The 27,569-nt window shown below is 46.2% G+C and overlaps 1 protein-coding gene across 1 annotated transcript in view; it reads left to right on the top strand.

Annotated features, from left to right (window-relative positions):
* SPEF2 (sperm flagellar 2) overlaps window positions 1-27,569 on the top strand; it is a 166,412-nt gene that overhangs the window by 70,623 nt on the left and 68,220 nt on the right. Inside the window, exons 11-16 of the mRNA XM_040420983.1 lie at window positions 10,257-10,473; window positions 12,571-12,701; window positions 13,406-13,472; window positions 16,301-16,362; window positions 18,304-18,407; window positions 24,026-24,282. Coding sequence (XP_040276917.1) covers window positions 10,257-10,473; window positions 12,571-12,701; window positions 13,406-13,472; window positions 16,301-16,362; window positions 18,304-18,407; window positions 24,026-24,282 — 838 coding nt within the window. The remainder of the gene's footprint in view (window positions 1-10,256; window positions 10,474-12,570; window positions 12,702-13,405; window positions 13,473-16,300; window positions 16,363-18,303; window positions 18,408-24,025; window positions 24,283-27,569) is intronic.

Raw genomic sequence — 27,569 nt, 5'->3', positions numbered from 1 at the left:
GCCCAGATGCGCCCCCTCTCCAGTAAAAATGCCCAGATGTGCCTCTTCTCAGAAAAAATGCCCAGATATTTGCCTCTTCACAGTAGTAATGCTCACACACGCCCCCTTACAGTGTTTGCATTTCTTTCTGGCAAAGCTACCTGGTCCTGGCCCGCAAAATGTATACCATGTCTAGTGCAGCCCTCGGACAAAAAATGGTTGGGCACCACTGGTATAGTACATGACCATCTCTTTCTAACAAAGCTAGAACCAGCCCTGTACCTCACATTGGTCCAGAGATTTCATATTCACTGCTCCAATTGATTTGCTAGATTATCTTCAGCCTGGCAGTTCAGGGGACATGTCCTTTCTGCTGCATCTCACTCCCTGTAACTGCCACAGCTTCTAACAGTACATATGACTGGTGACAGTTGAAAATTTTAACTGAGCACGTGCGACCAGCTCAGTGAGAAGGACAAAAAAAAAATAAGGAAAGAACAAACAGCAGGTAGAGCTATATTCCAAAAGGAGGAATCTTGGCATATATCTGTCGCAGATTCGGTCGCAAAGGGGATTTGCGGCCGAATCTGCGACTTTTCCCCTATCACGCCAGGTTTAAAAAAGGGGGCGCGGATGGGGAAGGGGGCCGGCCGCCCTGTCTCATTTATCATTTTCTACGACTGTTTTAGGCGTAGAAACTGATCTAAATCTACTCTAGTAGTAGCACTATTTCTTAAAGGGAGTTGGATTTATCCCTTTAACTGCAGTGCTACATGAACAGTACTGCAGACAGTGAGTCCAGATTCCTACTTTTTATTCTCCTATCCCCCCCATCCTGTTCCCCTTCTGTGTGCTGGCAAATATCAGCTGAAATACATTGGTGGACATTTACTAAGGGACTTACAATTATTTTTAGGCGTAAAATAGTCGCAATTCCCCTTTTCTAACTGGCTGTGCGACAAAATATTGTCGCACAGCTGGTTTTACTCCATGTTCGCCAGTTGGGCATGACAGAGGAGTGTCTCAGCCCCGGCAAATTTACTAACCGCAAATGTTAGCTAAAAACTAGTTCTTACATCAGGCGCATGGACTGCCACAGATGCGCCAATTATATGATGAGGCGCGCGTCATAAATTAGATGAATCTAACTGCAGCACGGGGTGGGGGGGTGGGGACTAAGACCAGCACTCAGGAGGTCCTCTACATTATGTGTGTCCCACAGCAGGAGAACGAGTGGTATGAGAATAAGAAGTGATCCGGACTCCATATCTACTGTACTACTCATGTAGTACTGAAGCTGATAGCTTCGTCCAGGTGACAGAGGCCCTTTAACTTAAATGTTTATTAAAAAAGAAAGAATTTTTGAAAGATGATACTAAAATCATGTCTTAAAGGGGTTAACTTACAAAACAAAATCCATTCCATGTCTTGTCCATGTATTTGAATGGCTTCTGCGGGAGATGTGTAAGGTCAGCAGCAGGTTCCTCCATGTGTTTGAATGGCTTCTGCTGGAGAACGGTTTGGTCAGCAGCAGTTTCCTCCATGTATTTGAATGGCTGCAGGAGAAGTGTATGGTCAGCAGCAGGTTCCTCTATGTATTTGAATAGCTCCTACAGGAGAAGCATATGGTCAGCAGCAGGTTTCTCTATGTATTTAAATGTCTGCTACAGGAGAAGTGTATGGTCAGCAGCAGGTTCCTCTGTGTATTTGGCTGCCACAGGAGAAGCATATGGTCAGCAGCAGGTTCCTCTATTTATTTCAATGGCTGCTGCAGGAGAAGTGTATGGTCAGCAGCAGGTTCCTCCGTGTATTTGAATGGCAGCAGAAGAAGTGTATGGTCAGCAGCAGGTTCCTCCATGTATTTGGGTGCTGCAGGAGAAGTGTATGGTCAGCAGCAGGTTCCTCCATGTATTTGGCTGCTGCAAGAGAAGTGTAAGGCCAGGAGAAGTGTAAGGCCAGCAGAAGGTTCCTCTATGTATTTGAATGGCTCTTGCAGGAGAAGAGTATGGTCAGCAGCAGGTTCCTCCATGTATTTGAATGGCTGTTGCAGGAGAAGTGTTCGGTCAGCAGCAGGTTCCTCTGTGTGTTTGAATGGCCGTTTCAGGAGAAGTGTATGGTCAGCAGCAGGTTCCTCCATGTATTTAAATGGCTGCTGCGGGAGACGTGTAAGGTCTGCAGCAGGTTCCTCCATGTATTTGAATGGCTGCTGAAGGAGAATTGTAAGGTCAGCAGCAGGTTCCTCCATGTATTTGAATGGCTGCTGCAGGAGAATTGTAAGGTCAGCAGCAGGTTCCTCGATGTATTTGGCCGTTTCAGTAGAAGTGTGTGGTCAGCAGCAGGTTCCTCCATGTATTTGAATGTCTGTTGCAGAAGAAGTGTAAGGTCAGCAGCAGGTTCCTCCATGTATCTTAATAGCTGCTGCAGGAGAAGTGTATGGACCTGCTGTGATCATCAGGCCAGCTTAACCGTGTACCCCCTGAGCTCTGAGGTTTGTGGTGCAGACCTGTCCTTTTTAATTCACTTGATGTCAGCCATGTTAAAGATACACAGTGGAGATACAGCTCGGTCACTGATCACTGTTTCTAGACTGCTAACATTATACATTTCCAGAAATTGTGACGTATCCATACATAGAATTGTGTCAATTAACAGATACATTTTCAATATGACCTTTGTGTTGGTAAAGCTGCCATTGAAAGACACTTGAACGTACTGGTGGACAACAAACCTAACTTTAGCAACCAATGCCAGGAAGCTGCTGCCAAGTCGGATCATGAGATGCAAAAAAGGGGCATAGACACAGATGATGAGAACATAGCTGTGCTATCATACTGTAGACAGAGGGCAGTCATGTGTAGGTCTGGGCACCATTACATAAGATAGACAACATGAAACTGGGGAAGCTACGGAGGAAAAGTGGACCAATGTAATGAGGCTATTCTAATACAAGAAACATGAGATAACTTGAGGGACGTTTAGAAGACTTTTAAGCTGCTAATAACTGTGTACAAATATATCAGTTGTGAGTAAAGACGTATATAGAGTGCACTCGGAAAGTCTTCAGACCCTTTCACTTTTTTCACATTTTGTTATGTTGCTCCATGTACTAAAATAAATAAGTCATGAGCAGGAAAGAACTGCCTGTAGACCTCAGAGACAGGATTGTTTGGAGGCACAGATCTAAAGAAGGGGACAAAAATGTCTGCTGCCCTGAAAGTTCCCAAGAGCACAATGACCTCCATAATTCTTAAATGGAAGAGGTTTGGAACAACCTGGACTCTTCCTACAGCTGGCCTCCCCACCAAACTAAGTAATCAGGTGAGAAATGCCTTGGTAAGAGAGGTGACCAAGAAAGAACCTAATGGTCACTCTGGCTGAGCTCCAACCATCACTGCAGCATCCAACATTCTGGGCTTTATGGCCAGAAAGAAGCCTCTCCTCAGTAAAAGATACATGAAAGTCGCCTGGAGTTTGCAAAAAAGCACCTAAAGGAGTCTCAGACTGTGAGAAACAAGATTCTCTGGTCTGATGAAACCAAGACTGAACTTTTTGGCCTCAGTTCTAAGTGTCATGTCTGGTCGAAACCAGGCACTGCTCATCACCTGCCCAATACCATCCCTACAGTGAAGCATGGTGGTGGCAGCGTGGTGGGAGAACAGGGAGACTGGTCAGGGTGAAGGGAAAACTGAATCGAGCTAAGTACAGAGATATTCTTAATGATAACCTGATCCAGAGCTCTAGACCTCAGACTGGGCCGAAGGTTCACCTTCCAACAAGACAATGACCCAGAGCACACAGCCAGGACAACACAGGAGCGGCTTAGGGACAAAACTGGGAATGTCCTTGAGTGGCCCAGTCAGAGCCCTGACCTGAACCTAATGGAACATCTCTGGAGAGACCTAAAAATGTCTGTCCACTGACATCCCCATCCAACCTGACAGAGCTGGAGAGGATCTGCAGAGAAGAATGGTGGAAAATCCCCAAATCCATGTGCAAACCTCTTGGTATCATTCCCAAGACAACAGAAGGCTTTGATCACTGCCACAGGGGCTTCAACTAAGTCCTGAGTAAAGGCTGTGAATACTTATGTCAGTGCAGGATTGCAGTTTTTCCTTTTCAGTAAATTAGTAAAGATTTCGGACATTCTGTTCTCACTTTCTCATTATGGAGGACGGAGTGCAGAATGAGGGGCACAAGGAGGAACGTAACAAAATGTGAGAAAAGTGAAAGGGTCTGAAGACTTTCCGAATGCATTGTACTTACAGTATGTCTATGACTATGGTAAGGGGGCATCCACTAAGTCTAGAGGAACGGTTTCTAAATCACAGAAAATAATTCTTTACAGTAAAAGCTGTGAGACTATGGATCTCTTTACTGTAACAGCAGTCACACTGTGGAGTCTCTACTGTAAGAGCAGTCAGACTATGGAGCTCTATAATGTAAGTGAAGTCATACTATAGAGCTCTCTACTGTAAGAACAGTCACTCTATGGAGTCTACTGTAAGAACAGTCACTCTATGGAGTCTCTACTGTGAGAGCAGTCACACTATGGAGTCTCTAATGTCAGAGCAGTCACAATATGGAGTCTATACTGTCAGAGCAGTCACACTATGGAGTCTCTACTGTCAGAGCAGTCACACTATGGAGTCTCTACTATCAGAGCAGTCACACTATGGAGTCTCTAATGTCAGAGCAGTCACACTATGGAGTCTCTAATGTCAGAGCAGTCACACTATGGAGTCTGTACTGTCAGAGCAGTCACACTATGGAGTCTTTACTGGCAGAGCAGTCACACTATGGAGTCTCTACTGTCAGAGCAGTCACACTATGGAGTCTCTACTGTCAGAGCAGTCACACTATGGAGTCTCTACTGTCAGAGCAGTCACACTATGGAGTCTCTACTGTCAGAGCAGTCACACTATGGAGTCTCTAATGTCAGAGCAGTCACACTATGGATTCTCTACTGTCAGAGCTGTCACACTATGGAGTCTCTACTGTCAGAGCAGTCACACTATGGAGTCTCTACTGTCAGAGCAGTCACAATATGGAGTCTCTACTGTCAGAGCAGTCACACTATGGAGTCTGTACTGTCAGAGCAGTCACACTATGGAGTCTCTACTGTGAGAGCAGTCACACTATGGAGTCTCTACTGTGAGAGCAGTCACAATATGGAGTCTCTACTGTCAGAGCAGTCACACTATGGAGTCTCTACTGTCAGAGCAGTCACACTATGGAGTCTGTACTGTCAGAGCAGTCACACTATGGAGTCTCTACTGTCAGAGCAGTCACAATATGGAGTCTCTACTGTCAGAGCAGTCACACTATGGAGTCTGTACTGTCAGAGCAGTCACACTATGGAGTCTCTACTGTGAGAGCAGTCACACTATGGAGTCTCTACTGTGAGAGCAGTCACACTATGAAGTCTGTACTGTCAGAGCAGTCACACTATGGAGTCTCTACTGTCAGAGCAGTCACACTATGAAGTCTCTACTGTCAGAGCAGTCACACTATGGAGTCTCTACTGTGAGAGCAGTCACACTATGGAGTCTGTACTGTCAGAGCAGTCACACTATGGAGTCTCTACTGTCAGAGCAGTCACACTATGGAGTCTCTACTGTGAGAGCAGTCACACTATGGAGTCTGTACTGTCAGAGCAGTCACACTATGGAGTCTCTACTGTGAGAGCAGTCACACTATGGAGTCTCTATTGTCAGAGCAGTCACACTATGGAGTCTCTACTGTCAGAGCAGTCACACTATGGAGTCTGTACTGTCAGAGCAGTCACACTATGGAGTCTGTACTGTCAGAGCAGTCACACTATGGAGTCTGTACTGTCAGAGCAGTCACACTATGGAGTCTCTACTGTCAGAGCAGTCACACTATGGAGTCTCTACTGTCAGAGCAGTCACACTATGGAGTCTCTACTGTCACAGCAGTCACACTATGGAGTCTCTACTGTCAGAGCAGTTACACTATGGAGTCTCTACTGTCAGAGCAGTCACACTATGGAGTCTCTACTGTCACAGCAGTCACACTATGGAGTCTCTACTGTCAGAGCAGTCACACTATGGAGTCTGTACTGTCAGAGCAGTCACACTATGGAGTCTGTACTGTCAGAGCAGTCACACTATGGAGTCTCTACTGTCACAGCAGTCACACTATGGAGTCTCTACTGTCAGAGCAGTTACACTATGGAGTCTGTACTGTCAGAGCAGTCACACTATGGAGTCTCTACTGTCAGAGCAGTCACAATATGGAGTCTCTACTGTCAGAGCAGTGAGATTATGGAACTTTCTGGACGATGTGCGTTTTGATCTGTTGAATGAGCATGAATGGATCGTGAATCTATTGTAGTGTTGGGGAGGAATTTTTGATGCAGGGTTTTTGCCTTCCTAAGGATTTTAGGTTCTTCTTGATGGACATTCTTCATCCTTTTATATAATATTTCTTATGTAGAAGAAAATGAATGAATTGTTTGTATTTTTCACAAAACACTTGAATTTATTATATATTTCCTGTCGTGTTTGGGGAAGATTCACCACAATAATTACGCCTTTGAGCCACTTCCTGACACTAGGTGCCTGCACCCTTATCTACGGAGGAAGTAACAGCAGTATTTTAGGTAGGCTGGAGTTAATTACACGCCTGCTACCTGAAGTATAAGCCTTTCATCCTCCTGCAGAACATGTGTATGATGAGGCGTCCTTGCAAGTGAGCAGATCTGAAGTTTACATCAGCTGCACAATTTTAGAATCTATGACAACTTTTTAACCGTTGCCTCTTATTATCTTCGAAGTGTTATAATTCAAATATAGAATGCCAAACAGAGAAGAATCACTTTCCAGTCACCTACCTTCTCAACACACATGTAGCAAAATGCAGGAGAGACAAACACTAAATAGAGGAAAGTATTGGGACACTCCAGGAGCTTTTCTGACCTTCTATTCTACATTCATGGGCATTAATATGGAGTTGGTTCCCCCTTTACTCTTCTGGGAAGGTTTCGGAGGGTGCTCATTTCTCTAGATCATGCTGGAGCAGAACAAGGACTTCACCCAAACAGTTCCCTCGAAATTGGAAGCATACAATTGTCCACAATGTCTTGGTCTGCTGAAGATTTCCCTTCATTGGAACTAAGGGTCTAAGGCCAACCCCTGGTAAACCCCCCATAGCATTATCCCTCCTCCACCAGACTTTACAGCTGGTACAATGTAGTCAGGATGGTAACGTTCTCCTGGAATTCATAAGACTCGTCCATCAGACCACATGATAGAAATGATCCATCACTCCACAGAAGACGTTCCAACTCCTCCACAGTCCAGTAGTGATGTGCTTTACACCCCTCCATCTGACGCCTGGCATTGTGCTTGATGATGCCAGACTTGCATGCAGTTGCTCTCCCGTGAAGTTCTGAAGTTTTTGTGGTGATGTTAATACCAGAGGAGGTTTGGACTCTGCAGTTATGGAGTCAGCAGAGCGTTGGTGAATTTTATTCACTATGCTCCTCAGCACTCGGGACCCCACTCTGTAACTTTATGTGGCCTCCACTTTGTGGCTGTGGTTCCTTCCACTTTACAATAATGCCACTCACATGTGATGGTGGAATATCTAGGAGGGAAGACATTTCAGGAGGTAACTTGTGGCAGCGATGGCATCCTGTTACAGGATCCAGTCAGCTCTTTAGAATGAGCCATTATTTCACAAATGTCAGTAAAGAAAGACTGCATGGCTGTGGGCTAGATGTTATACACCTGTGGTAAAGGCAAACTGCATGGCTAGGGGCTGGATGTTATACAACGGTGGTAATGGCGGACTGGATGGTGAGGGAGGGCTGGATGTTATACACCTGTGGTAATGGCAGACTATAAGGCGAGGGGCTGGATGTTATACAACGGTGGTAATGGCGGACTGGATGGTGAGGGAGGGCTGGATGTTATACACCTGTGGTAATGGCAGACTGCATGGCTGTGGGCTGGATGTTATACACCTGTGGTAAAGGCAAACTGCATGGCTAGGGGCTGGATGTTATACACTTGTGGTAATGGCAGACTGGATGGTGAGGAAGGGCTGGATGTTATACAACGGTGGTAATGGCAGACTGGATGGTGAGGGAGGGCTGGATGTTATACAACGGTGGTAATGGCAGACTGGATGGTGAGGGAGGGCTGGATGTTATACAACGGTGGTAATGGCAGACTGCATGGCTAGGATCTGGATGTTATACACCTGTGGTAATGGCAGACTGCATGTTGAGGGTGGGCTAGATGTTATACACCTGTGCTAATGGCAGACTGCAAGGCGAGGGGCTGTATGTTACACATCTATGGTAATGACAGACTACAAGGCGAGGGGCTGGATGTTATACACCTGTGGTAATGGAAGACTGCATGGCGAGGGGCTGGATGTTATACACCTGTGGTAATGACAGACTACAAGGCGAGGGGCTGGATGTTATACACCTGTGTTAATGACAGACTACAAGGCGAGGGGCTGGATGTTATACATCTGTGGTAATGGCAGACTGCATGGCTAGGGGCTGGATGTTATACACCTGTGGTAATGGCAGACTGCATGGTGAGGGAGGGCTGGATGTTATACACCTGTGGTAATGGCAGACTGAATGGCTAGGGGCTGGATGTTATACACCTGTGGTAATGGCAGACTGCATGGCTGTGGGCTGGATTTTATACACCTGTGATAATGGCAGACTGCATGGCTAGGGGCTGGATGTTATACACCTGTGGTAATGGCAGACTGCATGGCTAGGGGCTGGATGTTATACACCTGTGGTAATAGCAGACTGCATGGCTAGGGGCTGGATGTTATACAATTGTGGTAATGGCAGACTGCATGGCTAGGGGCTGGATGTTATACACCTGTGATAATGGCAGACTGCATGGCGAGGGGCTGGATGTTATACACCTGTGGTAATGGCAGACTGCATGGCGAGGGGCTGGATGTTATACACCTGTGGTAATGGCAGACTGCATGGCTAGGGGCTGGATGTTATACAACGGTGGTAATGGCAGACTGCATGGCTAGGGGCTGGATGTTATACACCTGGACAACCCCTTTAAGGGCCGATTCAGACGACCGTATGAATGAGTCCACATCCATTCAGCATTTCAATGGGACCGCAAAACATGCGGACACCACAGCGCGTCCTGTCCGCCTCCGTAGTTCCGTTCTGCTGCCCCGCAAAAAATATAGAGCAATTGCGGACAAGTATAGGCGTTTTCTATGATAATGGCATCCATGTGCGGTCCGCAGATCGTGGAACGCACACGGGCCAGTATCCGTGTATTGCAGATCCACAAAACACTACGGTTGTGTGAATGTAGCCCAATGGCTGAGGCTAAGGTGATACTCAGAATGTTCCCTCTATTTCCTAGTTTTTGGTGGTCCTCCATAGAAATGAAATGGTTAAAATGGAGGACGTTCTTATCGTCTTTACGCCGCTCCATCTTTACTTCAGCTTTCTGCTTCTGGTGAAATATGCTGACATTAGTTTCACCTCAGAGTCGTGGATTCCACAGACCATATGACCTATATAAAAGGTAAAAATGACTCACCTCGCGGTCCGCCGGCTGTTTGTGGGGCCGGGAAGTGATAGAAAAAGATAATAAAACTATGCTGCGAGACAGTATGTGCGGAGGAACCCCGAAGGGACCGCTCTGCCGCAGCTCCCTGGAGGTCGGAGCCCCGTAATGGCATTTACTATTAATTACGTGACCTTAGAAGGTGGGAGTACCCCTTTAAACAGAAGCTGTTGCAGAGTTCTTATGGCTGCTGAAAACCGAGTAGCCGCTTTCCCTGGGAAGGCAAGGGCGGCTACATGTGATTCGCTAGGTGGGGGACCCCCATTCTTCGGCCTTCATAAGGTCTAAACTGGGGTCGTCCAGTTTCATAAAACTTGAGTCTATGAGGGTACGACCACATGTAGCGGTGGGTGCAGCGCAGCCGAAAAACCGTGCGAACCTGTGACCTTCAAATTTATTGAAAAAGGCTGCCCTGTTTAAAGGTGCTATTCCGTGTAGCGGTCACGGGCCCCGTGCAGTGCATGGCTTCTTATGGTGATACACATTGGCAGGGCGGCACTTTGCCATCCTGCGGTCCCTGTATATAACAGCACCCACAGCACAGCCATTAACAGCGACGCTCTGACCTTCCGCTGGTGCGGTGCTCGGTGGCGTCCGGGCAGCCATGCCCATATGCTGGTGTCGCGGGGACGTATCTCCGCGCTGTCTGACGTTTTCTCTCTCTCTCTCCTTTTACAGACCATGACCGGAGAGTGGATATCGTCTGATACCGGGGCGATAAAACCTGCCCCCAATAACAACGTTCTGGGCCACGTGGTTCACAGACTGAAGGATATCGTCCATCCGCCCCCAGCGCCATCAGCGCCGCCTGCATTCCCTCCATTCCCCATTAAAGGCTGCGTCCTTGGAAATATATATTCGGGAAAGAGCACCTGCCTGGAGCATTTAGCCCAAGGTACCGCTCCATCTTCTGCTATATTCAGACTGTCTGGTGACCGTTTCTTGTACGGTTTATGGGTCGGCACCCGTTAAGGCACCCGTCCCGTTAAGGTGACACATGCCTACATGCAGACCTGGCAGGTGCAGCAAAGATAAGTCTGGGTTTATGTATGGCTTAGAGCTAGGATGCCCAATCTTCGGCCCTCCAGCTGTGGCAAAACTACAATTCCCAACATGCTGGGATAGCTGTAGGCGGTCAGGGCATGCTGAGAGTTGTAGTTTTGCAACAGCTGGAGGGCTGCAGGTCGGGCATCCCTGGCTTAGAGGGTTTTCAAGGTTTTATATACTGATGACTTTTCCTTAGGATAGATCATCGGAACAGATTTTTTTTTGTCCGCGTCCAATCCGCCTTTTTGACGGTTCGGGCGTGGACCCTTTCATTTCTACGGGGCCACCCAGCCAATGTTCACATCCTTGCGGCCATTCCGCAAATGATAGAACATGTCCTGTTCTTGTCTGTTTTGTGGACTAGAATAGGCATTTGGCGCACACTTGTGAACAGGGCACTGAAGCACGATCCTTCAGCATCTGTCCCATGACACAGTCCTGCTGCTTTGCAAGTTCTGATTATGCGCAGGATGTTCACAGATTATTTACGTGACTTTCTAAATTTAAAGGGGTTGTGCAGCCAGCAATGTTGATGATCGGCCGATCCGATATTTATGACCTACCCTGAGGATAGGTCATCAGTATTACTGGCTGCACAATTCCTTTAAGCAAGTTTAATGAATATACCCACCTGGGAAGGGAAAACACAGATCACAGGACATATTACATGTCACCAGTACATAGTAAACGGAAAACGCTGACCTAGAAAGGAATTTCAGTAAACTTCACTGTAGCAACCAACGTCAGGCGGCTGCTGCCAAGCAGAGCCGAGCCGGTTCAAAGGCAGCAACTAAAGTGCATGTGATATTTGGGCATGTCTCTTGATTTTGTCGTTCGTGACCGTGTCCTTATTAGTATGGCACATAGTGGTACTGCATTAGTGCACAGACCCTTAGGGTCCATTCACGCGTCCGTATGTGTTTTGCGGATTCGCAAAACACGGACACTGGCAAGGTGCGTTCCGCACATCGCCGGCACTCTCATAGAAAATGCCTTTTCTTGTCCGCAATTGCGGACAAGCATAGGACATGTTCTATTTTTTTTTGCGGAACGTAAGTGCGGATGCGGACAGCACATTCCGGCCCTGAATGGTTTCGGCACCTGTTCCGCAAAATTGCGGAACGGATGCGGACCCATTTTGCAGACGTGTGAATGGACCCTAAGGCTGGGTTCAGACCTGAGCGTATTCGCTTTTTACAGGCGTTTTTATCGGGTGTTTGTATCGGGCGTTTTTAATGGGCGGAAACAAGCAAACGCCCATTTAGGCGCGTTCCCGCTAAAGTCTATGGGTGGGAACGCGCGACAATACGCCCCAAAGAAGCTCCTGTACTTCTTGAGGCGTAGGGCGTTTTACAGCGCGTTCGTACGCGCTGTAAAACGCTCAGGTCTGAACCCAGCCTTACAGTTAAAGGGGTTATCCAAGACTATACAATGCGCCCCCATGTGCTGGACCCCTCACAATGAATATGCTTACCTGGCTCCCCGCACCGCCACCGCTGCTTCTCCCTGTGCGCGGATGAACACATCCGGTGTCGGGAAGGGATCAGCCAATGGCAGGCGGGGACGTCCGTGTCTGTGTTGACATCCGTGACAAGATGGTCAGTGGTTCACTCATGAAGGATCCGTGTCTGGTCAGTGTGTTTGGTTTTTGGCCTCCGTGTGTTATCCGTATTCTATGGACACTGCTCGGCTGAAAATTAATTTCCAGAGCATCTCCTACCAACGGTCCGTGAAAATCAAAGACCAAACACGGATGGCAAGGGATTGCCAGCAAAACAATTCCTTAATTGAATAGTCGCTCAAAACAGGAGTCGATAAAAATTTGATGTTGTCCAACCCTAGAGGTGTCTATTCAAGGGGTTGTGTGGGACGAGAAAAACATGGCTGCTTGCTTTTTCCAATCCTGGACAACTCCTTCAACCAGGCTTGTATTGTCTGTCTTCAGCCCACGGTGTCCAGGTGCTCGGTGTGGAGGACCTAGTGCAGGCATCTGTGAAGGCCTTTCATGAGAATGAAATGAATGATGAGGTCGGCGGCGTGCCTGCAGCTGATCCCGAGGCAGCGGGTGACAATAAGGTAAAGAACACGATGGAAGGAGGACGGATGATTAGATCTTTCCCGTCTGTTGTTGTCAGGGGCATTCGTGGACAGTCATATGTCATTGAAGGGGTTTCCACCAGCCTAATCTTGTAGGTCTCAGGGGTCCTACCCTCACCAGTCACACACTGAAGTCCTGCCCTATACATGCCAGCCCCCATTGAGTTCACCGGATCCTAATATTGTGCCAAGTAGAGGAGGGTACATCACTGCATACATAGGCAGAGTTGTCATTCAGGACCCCAGGACGACTCAAGCGCCTATGTTTCCTGAAGGCCTAGAGGGATTTTTTGATGTTTACCAAGTTTTACAAGATGCAGTATTAAAACCGGTTTACAAGGCCCAATGGAGCAGATGATTCCTTCCCGATAACTGCCTGCTCGTCAGTGGAGGAAGAAAGCTGCATTTACTTGCAGCGATCCCCTCCACTGTATGGGGACAAGCAATCGTTACTGACACCGCTCGTCCTCATACAGACTTTGTCCATCAGAGGCAGCGCTTTAAAGGGGTTTTCCAGGATTTAGTTATTGATGACCTTTCCTCAGAAAAGGCTTCCAGCCGGCAATGCCAGAAACTATACAGTGTATGTAGAGCTCCATAGTTTCTGGCGTCAGCTCACATTCAGCCGTTACGCATGACCTTACCCTAAATCTGATGCAGTTTGTGTTTTTATTCCCATACAGCCGTCAGAGAGCTTTTGTGCACCTGGGCCTGAAACACAATCCTCTGAAAGTATTACTACAGCTAAAAGTAAGTCACAAAATGATGCCCATTTCAGCAGGTGAATTTGCTGGGGACTATAATTACAGCTGCCAGATGGGGAAGGAGACTGACTGAGAACTTACTGAAAACCATAATTACAGATGTCGGGGGAGGGGGGGGGGGGCGAGGAGACTAACTGGGGACCTAGCTGGGAATCGAAATTGCAGATGTCAGAGGGGGAAGGAGACCGAATTGGAATTTACTGAGAACCATATTCGCAGATGACAGAGGGAGAAGGAGACTCAATTGGAACTTACTGAGAACCATAATAGCAGATGTCAGAATGGGAACAAGTCTAACTGGGAATCATAATTACTGGTGTCAGCTGAGGACTATAATTACAGCTGCCAGATGGGGAAGGAGACTGACTGAGAACTTACTGAAAACCATAATTACAGATGTCGGGGGGGAAGGAGACTGACTGGGGACCTAGCTGGGAATCATAATTGCAGATGTCAGAGGGGGAAGGAGACCGAATTGGAATTTACTGAGAACCATAATCTCAGATGTCAGAGGGAGAAGGAGACCAAACTGGAACTTAATGAGAACCATAATCACAGATGTCAGAATGGGAAGGAGACTGAGTGACAGCGTACTGTGAACTATATTTACAACTGCCAGAGGATGGAGTAGACCGACTAGGACATTTACTGAAAAACTGACAGGGAGAACATACAAACTCCATACAGATGTTGTCCTTGGTCAGATTCGAACCTGGGACCCCAGTACTACAAGGCACCAGTGCTAACAACTGAGCCACCGTACTGCCCGTAAACCAGGCATAGAAAATGGTAAATGAGACGGGTATGAAGGCTTGACTGTTTCCCGCCCACACCACACCCACTTTTTTAGACCTGGCGTGATCGGGGAAAAGTCGCAGATTGCAGTGCAAAGGACCTTTGTGCCACTATCTGCTCCAGAAATACGCCTAATAGGCATATTTAGGCATATAGGCATATTTCTGGTTAGTAAATTACCCCTATAGAGTGCATGCAAGGGGTTTTAAGAGGTGAAGGTAGAAAACAGACAAGGTCATATGCAACACTGCAGAGCAGACTGCCCAAAATAACACAGAAAAAAAAGATGAAAGGGTATATTTTTGGATGGCAAGTATTTTAAAATATCATTGAATAGCTTTTTTGTGAACTTGGTTGTGGGTAACCCCTCTCCATACACATGAAATAGCTAACTCCTACAAAAACATGCACACTTTTTTTTTTTGCAGTTAAAAGTTTGCCATAAAAACCACTTGCATTTTTTTCCTGTATATATATATATTTTTTTTTGTGGTGTGTTTTCTTCACATAGTGAAATGCATGTTTTCAGGGTTTTTTTCCCCTATAGAGAAGGGAATGGAAAATGCAGAAAAAGATTTACCCAAAAAGCGCATGGCAAAAAAACACTGTAAAAGTCAGCAAAAAAACTCCATTAAAAAAACAATGCCTCTGATTTACTAAGGCTACTTTCACACTAGCGTTTTTGCTGGATCCACAAAAATTGCTTCCGTTACTGATAATACAACCATCTGCATCCGCTATGAACAGATCCGGTTGTGTTATCTTTAACATAGTCAAGACGGATCCGTCATGAACTCTATTGAAAGTCAATTGGGAACGGATCCGTTTTCTATTGTCAGATTGCATCCCAGGACGGAAAGCAAACCGCAGCATGCTGCTCTCCGGTATGAGAACAGAACGGAATGCGCTCCGTTCTGTTCAACTACGTTTTGTCCCCATTGAGAATGAATGGAGACAAAATGGAAGCGTTTTTTTCCGGTATTGAGCCCCTATGACGGATCTCAATACCGGAAAATATTAACGCTAGTGTGAAAGTAGCCTAAGACTAGCATTTCGTATGTCAGTCTTAGTAATCAGGTTGAGTTGTTTGAGATCCACTACATTTATTAAGGGGGCACACCTCTTAATTTTGAAACATCTCCAATCCTAGACGGAGATTGACCTTATCTACACCAGCTTGGAACTGTAAAGATTTCAGCTATAATTTATATCCGTTTTCTGACATAAATAATAGTAAATATACCAGCCCACCATAACCCGGCCCTCATCAGTACCCATTTAAGAAAAAATCTGGCGTGCAGGGTATTCACATAGGAAACCTCTACATAATATGACATACTCTAACAGCCCATGATATATCAACTTTGAATCTGTCAGCAGTTTTGACCGGGCGAAACTGCTGTCATCACTAGGTAGGGGCTGGGGAGAGCAGGATAAATGTACCTTTTGTGGAGCTTTTCTCATCAGGAGTAGTCAGTTTTATCCTGCCAGATTCTGCTCTCCCAAGTGCCCACTGTGAAGTGCTGTCTGCAATGAGCTCCTTCATAAGCCCCTCTCTTCTGCATCCAACCTGAAGACCCCCTACAGCTGTCACTCAGAGCAGAAGGGAGGGGCTGTGAAGCAGCTCAATGCAGAGAGCACCTCACTGTAAAGCCCCGCCTCCTGGACACTGGCAGGAGGAGAACCTGGTGGAATAAAACTTCATATTCACACTACTCCAGATGAGAAAAGCTCCACAAAAGGTGTACATGCACTGCTCTGTCCAGCCCCTACCTAGTGCTGTCAGCAGTTCAGCATATTTCAGTTTTTTTTTTTTCATGTATTTCTAAAGGAAATAGGGAATAGTGAATATACCGGTGGAGAGCGGTACTAGAGCCCTTATACAAGGAGAGCTATTTCTCCATTTATATATATCTGCCATAAGGCAGATGAACGCTCGATTCCTGCTAAAAGCATCCAGTATCAATTAGCCTGATTGCGACTGAAATCTGTGCCAATGTCTGCATCCCTGTTTTTTAGAGAGCGATGAATCATCTCACTCACAGACCCTGAATTCACCACAAGAGCATACAGCACCACAGGTAAGGACAGTATAGTACATTAATGTCAGTGCAGGGCACAGTGGGGCAGATTCACTGACCCTGTAGATGGCGTAACCTTAGACCGGCTGTCTAGACCTGCACCAGATTTATCACGGGGGCTCAGGCTGGATGATAAATCTGTGCTGGGGTAGACACTTTTCTCCGACTCTGTGCCCATTATTATTGGCTTACTTTCTGACAGAATTGGGCGCCAGAATTATGGCAAAATTTTGGCGCAAACACTGTATCTTAGGCCACGCCCCTTTGCACAAAAACACGCCCTTTTTCTGACTAGGCACGGATAACTTTCCTAAACCTCGAGGTGCCAAATTGCGGTGTCATTTATTCTAAAAATCTAGGTCAGCAACCAATCACAGCACAGCTCTCATTTTTCAACAACACAAATATCAAATGATAGCTGCGCTGTGATTGGTTGCTGTGGACAACCAAGGTGGTTTTTATTTTAGACGGTTTTATAAATCCCTACCCCCCCCCCCCCTTCCCCATTTGTGGGCGAGGAGTAGTGGATCACATTTTTTTTTCCCTACTTGCTTGATAAATATTGGAGATTAGCAAATTTCGTGAAATTGAGATTTGATTCAGGTACAAATAAATTCGACCCGAATCAAAAGTGCTCCAAATAGCCTGAAAATTGGTGTATGACATTCTAAAGTCTCCTAAAACTTTATTTTTTTCTCTCCTCTTTCTCTCTTTTTTATATTTTTTAAGTTTTCTCGAAAAAAAATAATCTGTTCTGTTTTGGGATTCTCCAGGCTTTTCAGTAAATCCGTCCTTTCTTCTCTCCTGTCCTTGCCCCTCTGTCACGCCTCCAATGCCGCGATCACCACTGCCCTCACACAGGCCACCGCAGGCTCTTCTGCTTATGTCCTGACCAGATGTGTGCCCTTCTCTTCTTGTTCAGCTGCATAATAGTAAATTGTAAATTAGGGTTAAAGAGGTTTTTCGGAGAGTAAAAAAAAAATTCCCTTGCCCAAAAGCCAGTTTTCGGTATACTCGCCTCGCTATTACGGTGCAGTTTGTCAGATATAGAGCTCCAAATCTCCTATGTAGACATCATTCTAGTTACCTGAAGTCACCACTAGAGGGAGCTCAGGAGCTTCCTGCATAATGTGCATGTAGCCATACAGCAATAATAGCTTAGTCTGCGCTAATCTCCTAAACTCCCTCTAGTGGTGACTTACCAAAATGTGCTTTTTTTAAAAATCTACGAGGAGAATTTATTATCCAGTTTTCTGGTGTACAAAAGTCACAAAACCCAGTTTTACGACTTTTTGACTGCCATTGCTTTTAAAAGGAGGCAGGGGCAGAGTATGGGCCATGGGTCCCGGCACTTTTATCATCATTTACACCAGAAAACTGGAGTAAATGATGACTGAAATCTTACTGCAGCTAGGAGCTGGTGTCGATTTCAGTGCCTGGGGCTGTCTTTTCTGATCAGCGAGTGTCCAACACCCCACACTCCCCATGATTAGCTCATCTGCAATAGCTCCAGGCCTGGAACCAGGTACCGGACCTATGCAGCTATGTCCTACAGACCTGGTAATGCAGGGCTTCTTCCATTCTTCCATGGATGGAGCTGTGTGGTTCCATCACCTACGTCCAGCATCAAAGCCAACAGCTGATAGGCGGGCGTGTGGGGTGTTGGACCTCCGCCAATCTAATATCGATGGGCTATCCTGAGCATGTACCATCACTATCAGAATCCTGCAGACCCCTCTTTAAATCCCCAAACTGCTCGTGTGAACAGAATGTTGTGGTACCTGGGGATTTGTATCTACCTGTGTGATTATTTCTCTGGAGACTTTAAGACGAAACTATGGTTATACGAAGTGGTCTCGCATAAGGTGAGGGGGCCATCCTATGTCAAAAATGTGGATTACTCTTAGGTCATCCTATAATGGACTATCTCTTTTCTTAAAGCTCTCAAGACGAGCGCAGCTGGGAGGGATGATGGAGAAGCTTTTGAAAAAAGGAAAGCCAGTACCGGATGAGCTGCTTGTTGAGATCCTGGTGGAGACCATCAAGTAAGAATGAAGTCTTGTCATTCCAAGTTGAAGCCCTATTAATATTTGTGAAGTCATTTAAAGGGATTGTGCACATTTGGGGGTGGGGGTTGGTAAACTTCCCTCCTGGGCAGCATAGTTACCTGCTCCCGATGCTGGCTCCCAGCTCCTGCCTCTACTGCTCCGTTCAGGTCCCTGGATGTAAACTTATGGTCTGACCTCACTGGCCGCTGCTTCCCTTGAGTCACATGACCATTTGTTATGATACAAGGGTAGCAGGTCACCTCTGCTGCCAACGATTGGCTGCAGCAGCGGTAAAATGGAAGTTTACATCCAGGGATCCGATGTGGCGTCTGACTGCAAATTTCAGGACAGGCTGTCTCTTGCCTCTAAAAAATAAAGAGGGGTTAATTAGTACTCAACTACACAGCACGGTTTCATACAATTTTATGCAAATAACCTCACGAGATTACTCACCCAGTGGAACAAACAGCGTCCGTTAAACCAATCTCATTTCTCAGAATTCCTTCTAGCAGAATCTCGTGAAGGAAACACGTAGTTGCTGCTCTCAGCGTTCATGGGGCAGGGTTCACGTCAAGTCATTCATTGTCAGGTTGTGTGGCTGAAGAAGGTCTCAGAAAAAGTGGAAGGGTAGCCCGTAACAACCAATCAGATTACGGCTCTCATTTTTCAGAGTCCTTTTGGAAAATGGAAGGGACAATGTGACTGGTTGCTTGACGTAGCTGCGCCACTTTTGATAAATCTGCAATGAAAGCCCACAACCTAAACTGATTTAAAGGGAACCTGTCATGTGGATATTTGATTATAATCTAACTAATTATATACATTCATTAACTACTAAAAAGTACCTTAGATGTATTCACTTACTGGTGTGACAGATGGTTACCTCATAATATACACACAAAGATGCCGCATGCTAATGAGCTGATTTGAGTCCAGCATGATGTCATTGAGTCCAGCGTATATTTAATTCAGAGCTATAGCCACTCCCCTGCCCACCTGCTGCTGGTTCATATGGAAAATAACTGTCAATCAGCAGCAGATAGGCGGGGAGAGTCAGGAGCTCATGAATATTCAGGACTCATCATTATCAGCTGGAGCTTTTCAATACAAGATGTTGGCAGATTGACTGGGTCAATTAAAGAAAGTGACCCAGCATTGTGCTAAGAGAATCAGTCACTTATTTATGTTGCCCTTAGTTAGGACACCATAAAACTGGTGACAGGTTCCCTTTAAGGTCCACAGTTGCAGACATTTTCTACAGCCTGTGGATACAATCTTTCTATATTTTTTCATATCTCATCCACTATGCTGCTACTGCATTACGCTGCTGATTTCCTGCACGCAGTTTCGCTCCGAAATACTGCAGCGTCTTCCCGTAGGCAGCTGTATCAGTGTATGTGTGTAAGGTTATGTTCACACAGCAGTTATTTGACACTGAGAAACTTGAAATGCAAGAGAACCCACCGCAGAAATCCAAGGCAGACATTTGGATTTGCAGTTGGATGTGAAGCGGATCTGTGTGCAGATTAGCCCCATTCAGTGTGTGAACAGCTGCACGGATTTACCATTGAAATCAATGGGAGGCAGATAGTGGGCGGGTTCCACCGTGGTTAATAACGTTGTGTGAACATATCTTAAGGGTGCATTCACACTGCATTTGCATCTGGAACACGTCAGAAGATTGTCCCAACATACTGTACAATGCACTCGGAAAATCTTCAGACCCTAAAATAAATAAGTCCCCCCCCCTCATTCTGCACTCAGTGCTCCATACTGAGAACGTGAAAACAGAATGGTAGAAATCTTTTCTAATTTATTGAGAAGAAAAGCTAAAAAAAAATCTTGCATAGACATAAATATTCAGCCCCTTTACTCAGGACATAAATATTCAGCCCCTTTACTCAGGACATTAGTCTTCAGACCCTTTACTCAGGACATACAGTGGGGGAAATAATTATTTGACCCCTCACTGATTTTGTAAGTTTGTCCAATGACAAAGAAATGAAAAGTTTCAGAACAGTATCATTTCAATGGTAGGTTTATTGTAACAGTGGCAGATAGCACATCAAAAGGAAAATCGAAAAAATAACTTTAAATAAAAGATAGCAACTGATTTGCATTTCATTGAGTGAAATAAGTATTTGAACCCCTACCAACCATTAAGAGTTCTGGCTCCCACAGAGTGGTTAGACACTTCTACTCAATTAGTCACCCTCATTAAGGACACCTGTCTTAACTAGTCACCTGTATAAAAGACACCTGTCCACAGAATCAATCAATCAAGCAGACTCCAAACTCTCCAACATGGGAAAGACCAAAGAGCTGTCCAAGGATGTCAGAGACAAAATTGTAGACCTGCACAAGGCTGGAATGGGCTACAAAACCATTAGCAAGAAGCTGGGAGAGAAGGTGACAACTGTTGGTGCGATTGTTCGAAAATGGAAGGAGCACAAAATGAACATCAATCGACCTCGCTCTGGGGCTCCACGCAAGATCTCACCTCGTGGGGTGTCAATGGTTCTGAGAAAGGTGAAAAAGCATCCTAGAACTACACGGGAGGAGTTAGTTAATGACCTCAAATTAGCAGGGACCACAGTCACCAAGAAAACCATTGGAAACACATTACACCGCAATGGATTAAAATCCTGCAGGGCTCGCAAGGTCCCCCTGCTCAGGAAGGCACATGTGCAGGCCCGTCTTAAGTTTGCCAATGAACACCTGAATGATTCAGAGAGTGACTGGGAGAAGGTGCTGTGGTCTGATGAGACCAAAATAGAGCTCTTTGGCATTAACTCAACTCGCCGTGTTTGGAGGAAGAAAAATGCTGCCTATGACCCCCAAAACACCGTCCCCACCGTCAAGCATGGGGGTGGAAACATTTTGCTTTGGGGGTGTTTTTCTGCTAAGGGCACAGGACAACTTATTCGCATAAACGGGAAAATGGACGGAGCCATGTATCGTGAAATCCTGAGCGACAACCTCCTTCCCTCTGCCAGGAAACTGAAAATGGGTCGTGGATGGGTGTTCCAGCACGACAATGACCCAAAACATACAGCAAAGGCAACAAAGGAGTGGCTCAAGAAGAAGCACATTAAGGTCATGGAGTGGCCTAGTCAGTCTCCGGACCTTAATCCAATCGAAAACCTATGGAGGGAGCTCAAGCTCAGAGTTGCACAGAGACAGCCTCGAAACCTTAGGGATTTAGAGATGATCTGCAAAGAGGAGTGGACCAACATTCCTCCTAAAATGTGCGCAAACTTGGTCATCAATTACAAGAAACGTTTGACCTCTGTGCTTGCAAACAAGGGTTTTTCCACCAAGTATTAAGTCTTTTTTTGTTAGAGGGTTCAAACACTTATTTCACTCAATGAAATGCAAATCAGTTGCTATCTTTTATTTAAAGTTATTTTTTCGATTTTCCTTTTGATGTGCTATCTGCCACTGTTACAATAAACCTACCATTGAAATGATACTGTTCTGAGACTTTTCATTTCTTTGTCATTGGACAAACTTACAAAATCAGTGAGGGGTCAAATAATTATTTCCCCCACTGTAAGTCTTCAGCCCCTTTACTCAGGACATTAGTCTTCAGACCCTTTACTCAGGACATTAGTCTTCACACCCTTTACTCAGGACATAAATAATCAGACCCTTTACTCAGGACATAAGTATTCACACCCTTTACTCAGGACATAAGTATTCACACCCTTTACTCAGGACATAAGTCTTCAGCCCCTTTACTCAGGACATAAGTCTTCAGACCATTTACTCAGGACATAAATATTCAGCCCCTTTACTCAGGACATAAGTCTTCAGCCCCTTTACTCAGGACATAAGTCTTCAGCCCCTTTACTCAGGACATAAGTATTCAGCCCCTTTACTCAGGACATAAGTATTCACACCCTTTACTCAGGACATGCGGTAAATATTCACACCCTTTACTCAGGACATAAGTATTCAGCCCCTTTACTCAGGACATAAGTATTCAGACCCTTTACTCAGGACATAAGTCTTCAGACCCTTTACTCAGGACATAAGTCTTCAGCCCCTTTACTCAGGACGTAGTTGAAACCCCTTTAGCATTGATTGCCGCCTCCAGTCTTCCATAGCTCTGTATTTTGCTCCATCCAGCTTTCCCTCCACCCTGACCAGTCTCCCTGTCCCCCCAGCATGACGTTGCCACCACCATGCTTCACTGTAGGGATGGTATTGGGCAGGTGATGAGCGGCGCCTGGTTTCCACCAGACATTTCTACCAAAAAGTTCAATCTTAGTTCCATCAGACCAGAGAATCTTGTTTCTCACAGTCTGAGAGTCCTTAAGTTGCTTTTTTTGCAAACTCCCAGAGGGTATCATGTGTCTAAGGAGAGGCTTCTTTCTGGCCCCTCTGCCATAAAGAACAGATTGGTGGAGGCTGCCCTGATGGTCTGCACACAGGGTCTTTAGAGCTCAGCCAGAGTGACCATTGGGTTCTTGGTCACCTCTTACCAAGGCTCTTCTCCCCGATCACTTAGTCTGGTGGGGTGGCCAGCTCTAGGAAGAGGTTGTCCCAAACCTCTTCCATGTAAGAATTATGGAGACCACTGTGCTCTTGGGTACAAAACATTTTTCTGCTTTGAAAGTTCCCTTCTCCAGATCTCTTCCTCCACACAATAGCTCCACAGGCAGTTCTTTCATCCTCAGGGCTTTGTCTTTCCAAATCACGTCAACTCACCTGACTTTACCATGGGTGACAGAAACATCTCAAAGATGATGATAAGAAATGGGAGGTTGAATGTCACGTGTCCTAGTGAAGGGTCTGAATACTTACTGTATGTCCTGGAGAAATTTAAGTTTTTCCATTTTAATAAATTAGCAAACATTTCTAACATTCTGTTCTCATTTTCCCATTGAATGGTATTGAATGCAGAATGATGGTGGAAAACCAAGTGAAAGGGTCCGAAGACTTTCCGAATGCACTCTATACCTGCAACGTATGCCGCCATATGGGTGTACAGTGGTATATGTCACCCATAGGCTGTAATGTTAAAAATTGTCTATACTGCGTGGGATACATTTTGTGTAACCCTCCCTTAACAACGCTAAAAAGCAAAAAAGACTATACTGTATACCTACTATACAGAGAAGAAAGGTGATACAATTTGTCTGTATCAACTCCTCAGCACTTCCCAGATCTCTGCTTGCTGTCATCCAATGGATAATCCTGGTCATGTGATGGACGCACAATTATGAAAGCCATGGTTTGTAGAAAGCTCCTCATCTGCATGTCCATCACTTCACTGGAAGTAAACATGGACATTTCCTATTGAATTAACTGCAAGCAGATATTTTAAAAGCTCGGTACAGAATGCTGAATATCAACAAAATATACAGTTGAGACCCCTCCCCCTTTAATGATCCCGAGAACTGGGGTGCCTAGTCCCTATCCGTAAGACTGTGCATGTACTATTGCAGTACTTTAGAGTATGAGATCAGCAGGGGTCCCAACAGTAGGACCCCCACCAATTACTCTCCTATAGTATATGGATATGCCATGAAAGTCCCTTGTCTGAAAAATCCCTGTAAAAGTCTGCCTTTGTAATGTGAGCAGAATATCCATATGAACTTTGCTTTCAGTCATGTCCCAGCACACACAGGATGGATTCTGGACGGATTTCCAGTTACTCTGAATCAGGCAAAGCTGCTTGAGAAATCTCTCACTGGAGCAGATCCGGAAAAAAACACAGCAAAAAGCAAGAAACCTAAAGCATCAACTTTAGTAGAAGATCCAGCTGCGGCACAGGAGCCTCCACCACAACCTCCAGGCCTGGACTTCGTGGCATTCATTGATGTATCAGACACAGTAGTGTTACAGCGTGCCGCTGCATTAACTGGTGAGAGTCATATTGTCACTGCTGGCATACAGTGGTACCCCCTGCAAAGCCCAGCATGCCCTGCTAGTCAGTCTGATCGATATGGTACTAAGGGCTCTTTCACACTTGCGTTGTCCGGATCCGGCGTGTACTCCATTTGCCGGAATTACACGCCGGATCCGGAAAAACGCAAGTGAACTGAAAGCATTTGAAGACGGATCCGTCTTCAAAATGCGTTCAGTGTTACTATGGCACCCAGGACGCTATTAAAGTCCTGGTTGCCATAGTAGTAGTGGGGAGCGGGGGAGCAGTATACTTACAGTCCGTGCGGCTCCCGGGGCGCTCCAGAATGACGTCAGAGCGCCCCATGCGCATGGATGACGTGTCCATGCGATCACATCATCCATGAGCGTGGGGCGCCCTGACGTCACTCTGGAGCGCCCGGGGAGCCGCACGGACGGTAAGTATACTGCTCCCCCGCTCCCCACTACACTTTACCATGGCTGCCAGGACTTTAGCGTCCTGGCAGCCATGGTAACCATTCAGAAAAAGCTAAACGTCGGATCCGGAAATGCGACGAAACGACGTTTAGCTTAAGGCCGGATCCGGATTAATGCCTTTCTATGGGCATTAATTCTGGATCCGGCCTTGCGGCAAGTGTTCAGGATTTTTGGCCGGAGCATAAAGCGCAGCATGCTGCGGTATTTTCTCCGGCCAAAAAACGTTCCGGTCCGGAACTGAAGACATCCTGATGCATCCTGAACGGATTTCTCTCCATTCAGAATGCATTAGGATAAAACTGATCAGGATTCTTCCGGCATAGAGCCCCGACGACGGAACTCTATGCCGGAAGAAAAGAACGCAAGTGTGAAAGAGCCCTTATTCTAGTCAAATGTATGGTCATTAAAGGGGTCGTCTCACATCAGCAAATAGCATTTATCATGTAGACAAAGTTAACACAAGGCACTTACTAATGTATTGTGATTGTCCATATTGCCTCCTTTGCTGTCTGGATTCATTTTTCTATCACATTATACACTGCTTGTTTCCAGGATCTGTCAGCTCTGCTGTGTGGTGTAGTATAGAGGATCTGTCGGCTCTCCTGTGTGGTGTAGTATAGAGGATCTGTCGGCTCTCCTGTGTGGTGTAGTATAGAGGATCTGTCGGCTCTGCTGTGTGGTGTAGTATAGAGGATCTGTCAGCTCTCCTGTGCGGTGTAGTATAGAGGATCTGTCAGCTCTCCTGTGTGGTGTAGTATAGAGGATCTGTCAGCTCTCCTTTGTGGTGTAGTATAGAGGATCTGTCGGCTCTGCTGTGTGGTGTAGTATAGAGGATCTGTCAGCTCTCCTGTGCGGTGTAGTATAGAGGATCTGTCAGCTCTCCTGTGTGGTGTAGTATAGAGGATCTGTCGGCTCTCCTGTGTGGTGTAGTATAGAGGATCTGTCGGCTCTCCTGTGTGGTGTAGTATAGAGGATCTGTCGGCTCTCCTGTGTGGTGTAGTATAGAGGATCTGTCAGCTCTCCTGTGTGGTGTAGTATAGAGGATCTGTCTGTTCTCCTGTGTGGTGTAGTATAGAGGATCTGGCAGCTCTCCTGTGTGGTGTAGTATAGAGGATCTGTCTGTTCTCCTGTGTGGTGTAGTATAGAGGATCTGGCAGCTCTCCTGTGTGGTGTAGTATAGAGGATCTGGCAGCTCTCCTGTGTGGTGTAGTATAGAGGATCTGTCTGTTCTCCTGTGTGGTGTAGTATAGAGGATCTGTCAGCTCTCCTGTGTGGTGTAGTATAGAGGATCTGTCTGTTCTCCTGTGTGGTGTAGTATAGAGGATCTGGCAGCTCTCCTGTGTGGTGTAGTATAGAGGATCTGTCTGTTCTCCTGTGTGGTGTAGTATAGAGGATCTGGCAGCTCTCCTGTGTGGTGTAGTATAGAGGATCTGTCTGTTCTCCTGTGTGGTGTAGTATAGAGGATCTGGCAGCTCTCCTGTGTGGTGTAGTATAGAGGATCTGTCAGCTCTCCTGTGTGGTGTAGTATAGAGGATCTGTCGGCTCTCCTGTGTGGTGTAGTATAGAGGATCTGTCAGCTCTCCTGTGCGGTGTAGTATAGAGGATCTGTCGGCTCTCCTGTGTGGTGTAGTATAGAGGATCTGTCAGCTCTCCTGTGTGGTGTAGTATAGAGGATCTGTCAGCTCCCCTGTGTGGTGTAGTATAGAGGATCTGTCAGCTCTCCTGTGCGGTGTAGTATAGAGGATCTGTCAGCTCTCCTGTGTGGTGTAGTATAGAGGATCTGTCAGCTCTCCTGTGTGGTGTAGTATAGAGGATCTGTCAGCTCTCCTGTGTGGTGTAGTATAGAGGATCTGTCAGCTCTCCTGTGTGGTGTAGTATAGAGGATCTGTCAGCTCTCCTGTGTGGTGTAGTATAGAGGATCTGTCAGCTCTCCTGTGTGGTGTAGTATAGAGGATCTGTCAGCTCTCCTGTATAGTGTAGTATAGAGGATCTGTCAGCTCTCCTGTGTGGTGTAGTATACAGGATCTGTCAGCTCTCCTGTGTGGTGTAGTATAGAGGATCTGTCGGCTCTCCCGTGTGGTGTAGTATAGAGGATCTGTCAGCTCTCCTGTGTGGTGTAGTATAAAGGATCTGTCGGCTCTCCTGTGTGGTGTAGTATAGAGGATCTGTCGGCTCTGCTGTGTGGTGTAGTATAGAGGATCTGTCAGCTCTCCTGTGCGGTGTAGTATAGAGGATCTGTCAGCTCTCCTGTGTGGTGTAGTATAGAGGATCTGTCAGCTCTCCTTTGTGGTGTAGTATAGAGGATCTGTCGGCTCTGCTGTGTGGTGTAGTATAGAGGATCTGTCAGCTCTCCTGTGCGGTGTAGTATAGAGGATCTGTCAGCTCTCCTGTGTGGTGTAGTATAGAGGATCTGTCAGCTCTCCTGTGTGATGTAGTATAGAGGATCTGTCGGCTCTCCTGTGTGGTGTAGTATAGAGGATCTGTCAGCTCTCCTGTGTGGTGTAGTATAGAGGATCTGTCAGCTCTCCTGTGTGGTGTAGTATAGAGGATCTGTCGGCTCTCCTGTGTGGTGTAGTATAGAGGATCTGTCGGCTCTCCTGTGTGGTGTAGTATAGAGGATCTGTCGGCTCTCCTGTGTGGTGTAATATAGAGGATCTGTCAGCTCTCCTGTGTAGTGTAATATAGAGGATCTGTCAGCTCTCCTGTGTGGTGTAGTATAGAGGATCTGTCAGCTCTCCTGTGCGGTGTAGTATAGAGGATCTGTCGGCTCTCCTGTGTGGTGTAGTATAGAGGATCTGTCAGCTCTCC

Source organism: Bufo bufo, chromosome 2 (assembly GCF_905171765.1).
Source record: "Bufo bufo chromosome 2, aBufBuf1.1, whole genome shotgun sequence".
Lineage (NCBI taxonomy): Eukaryota > Metazoa > Chordata > Amphibia > Anura > Bufonidae > Bufo > Bufo bufo.
The sequence above is the reverse complement of the archived record's forward strand: the minus strand, read 5'-3'. Positions and strand labels throughout refer to the sequence as shown.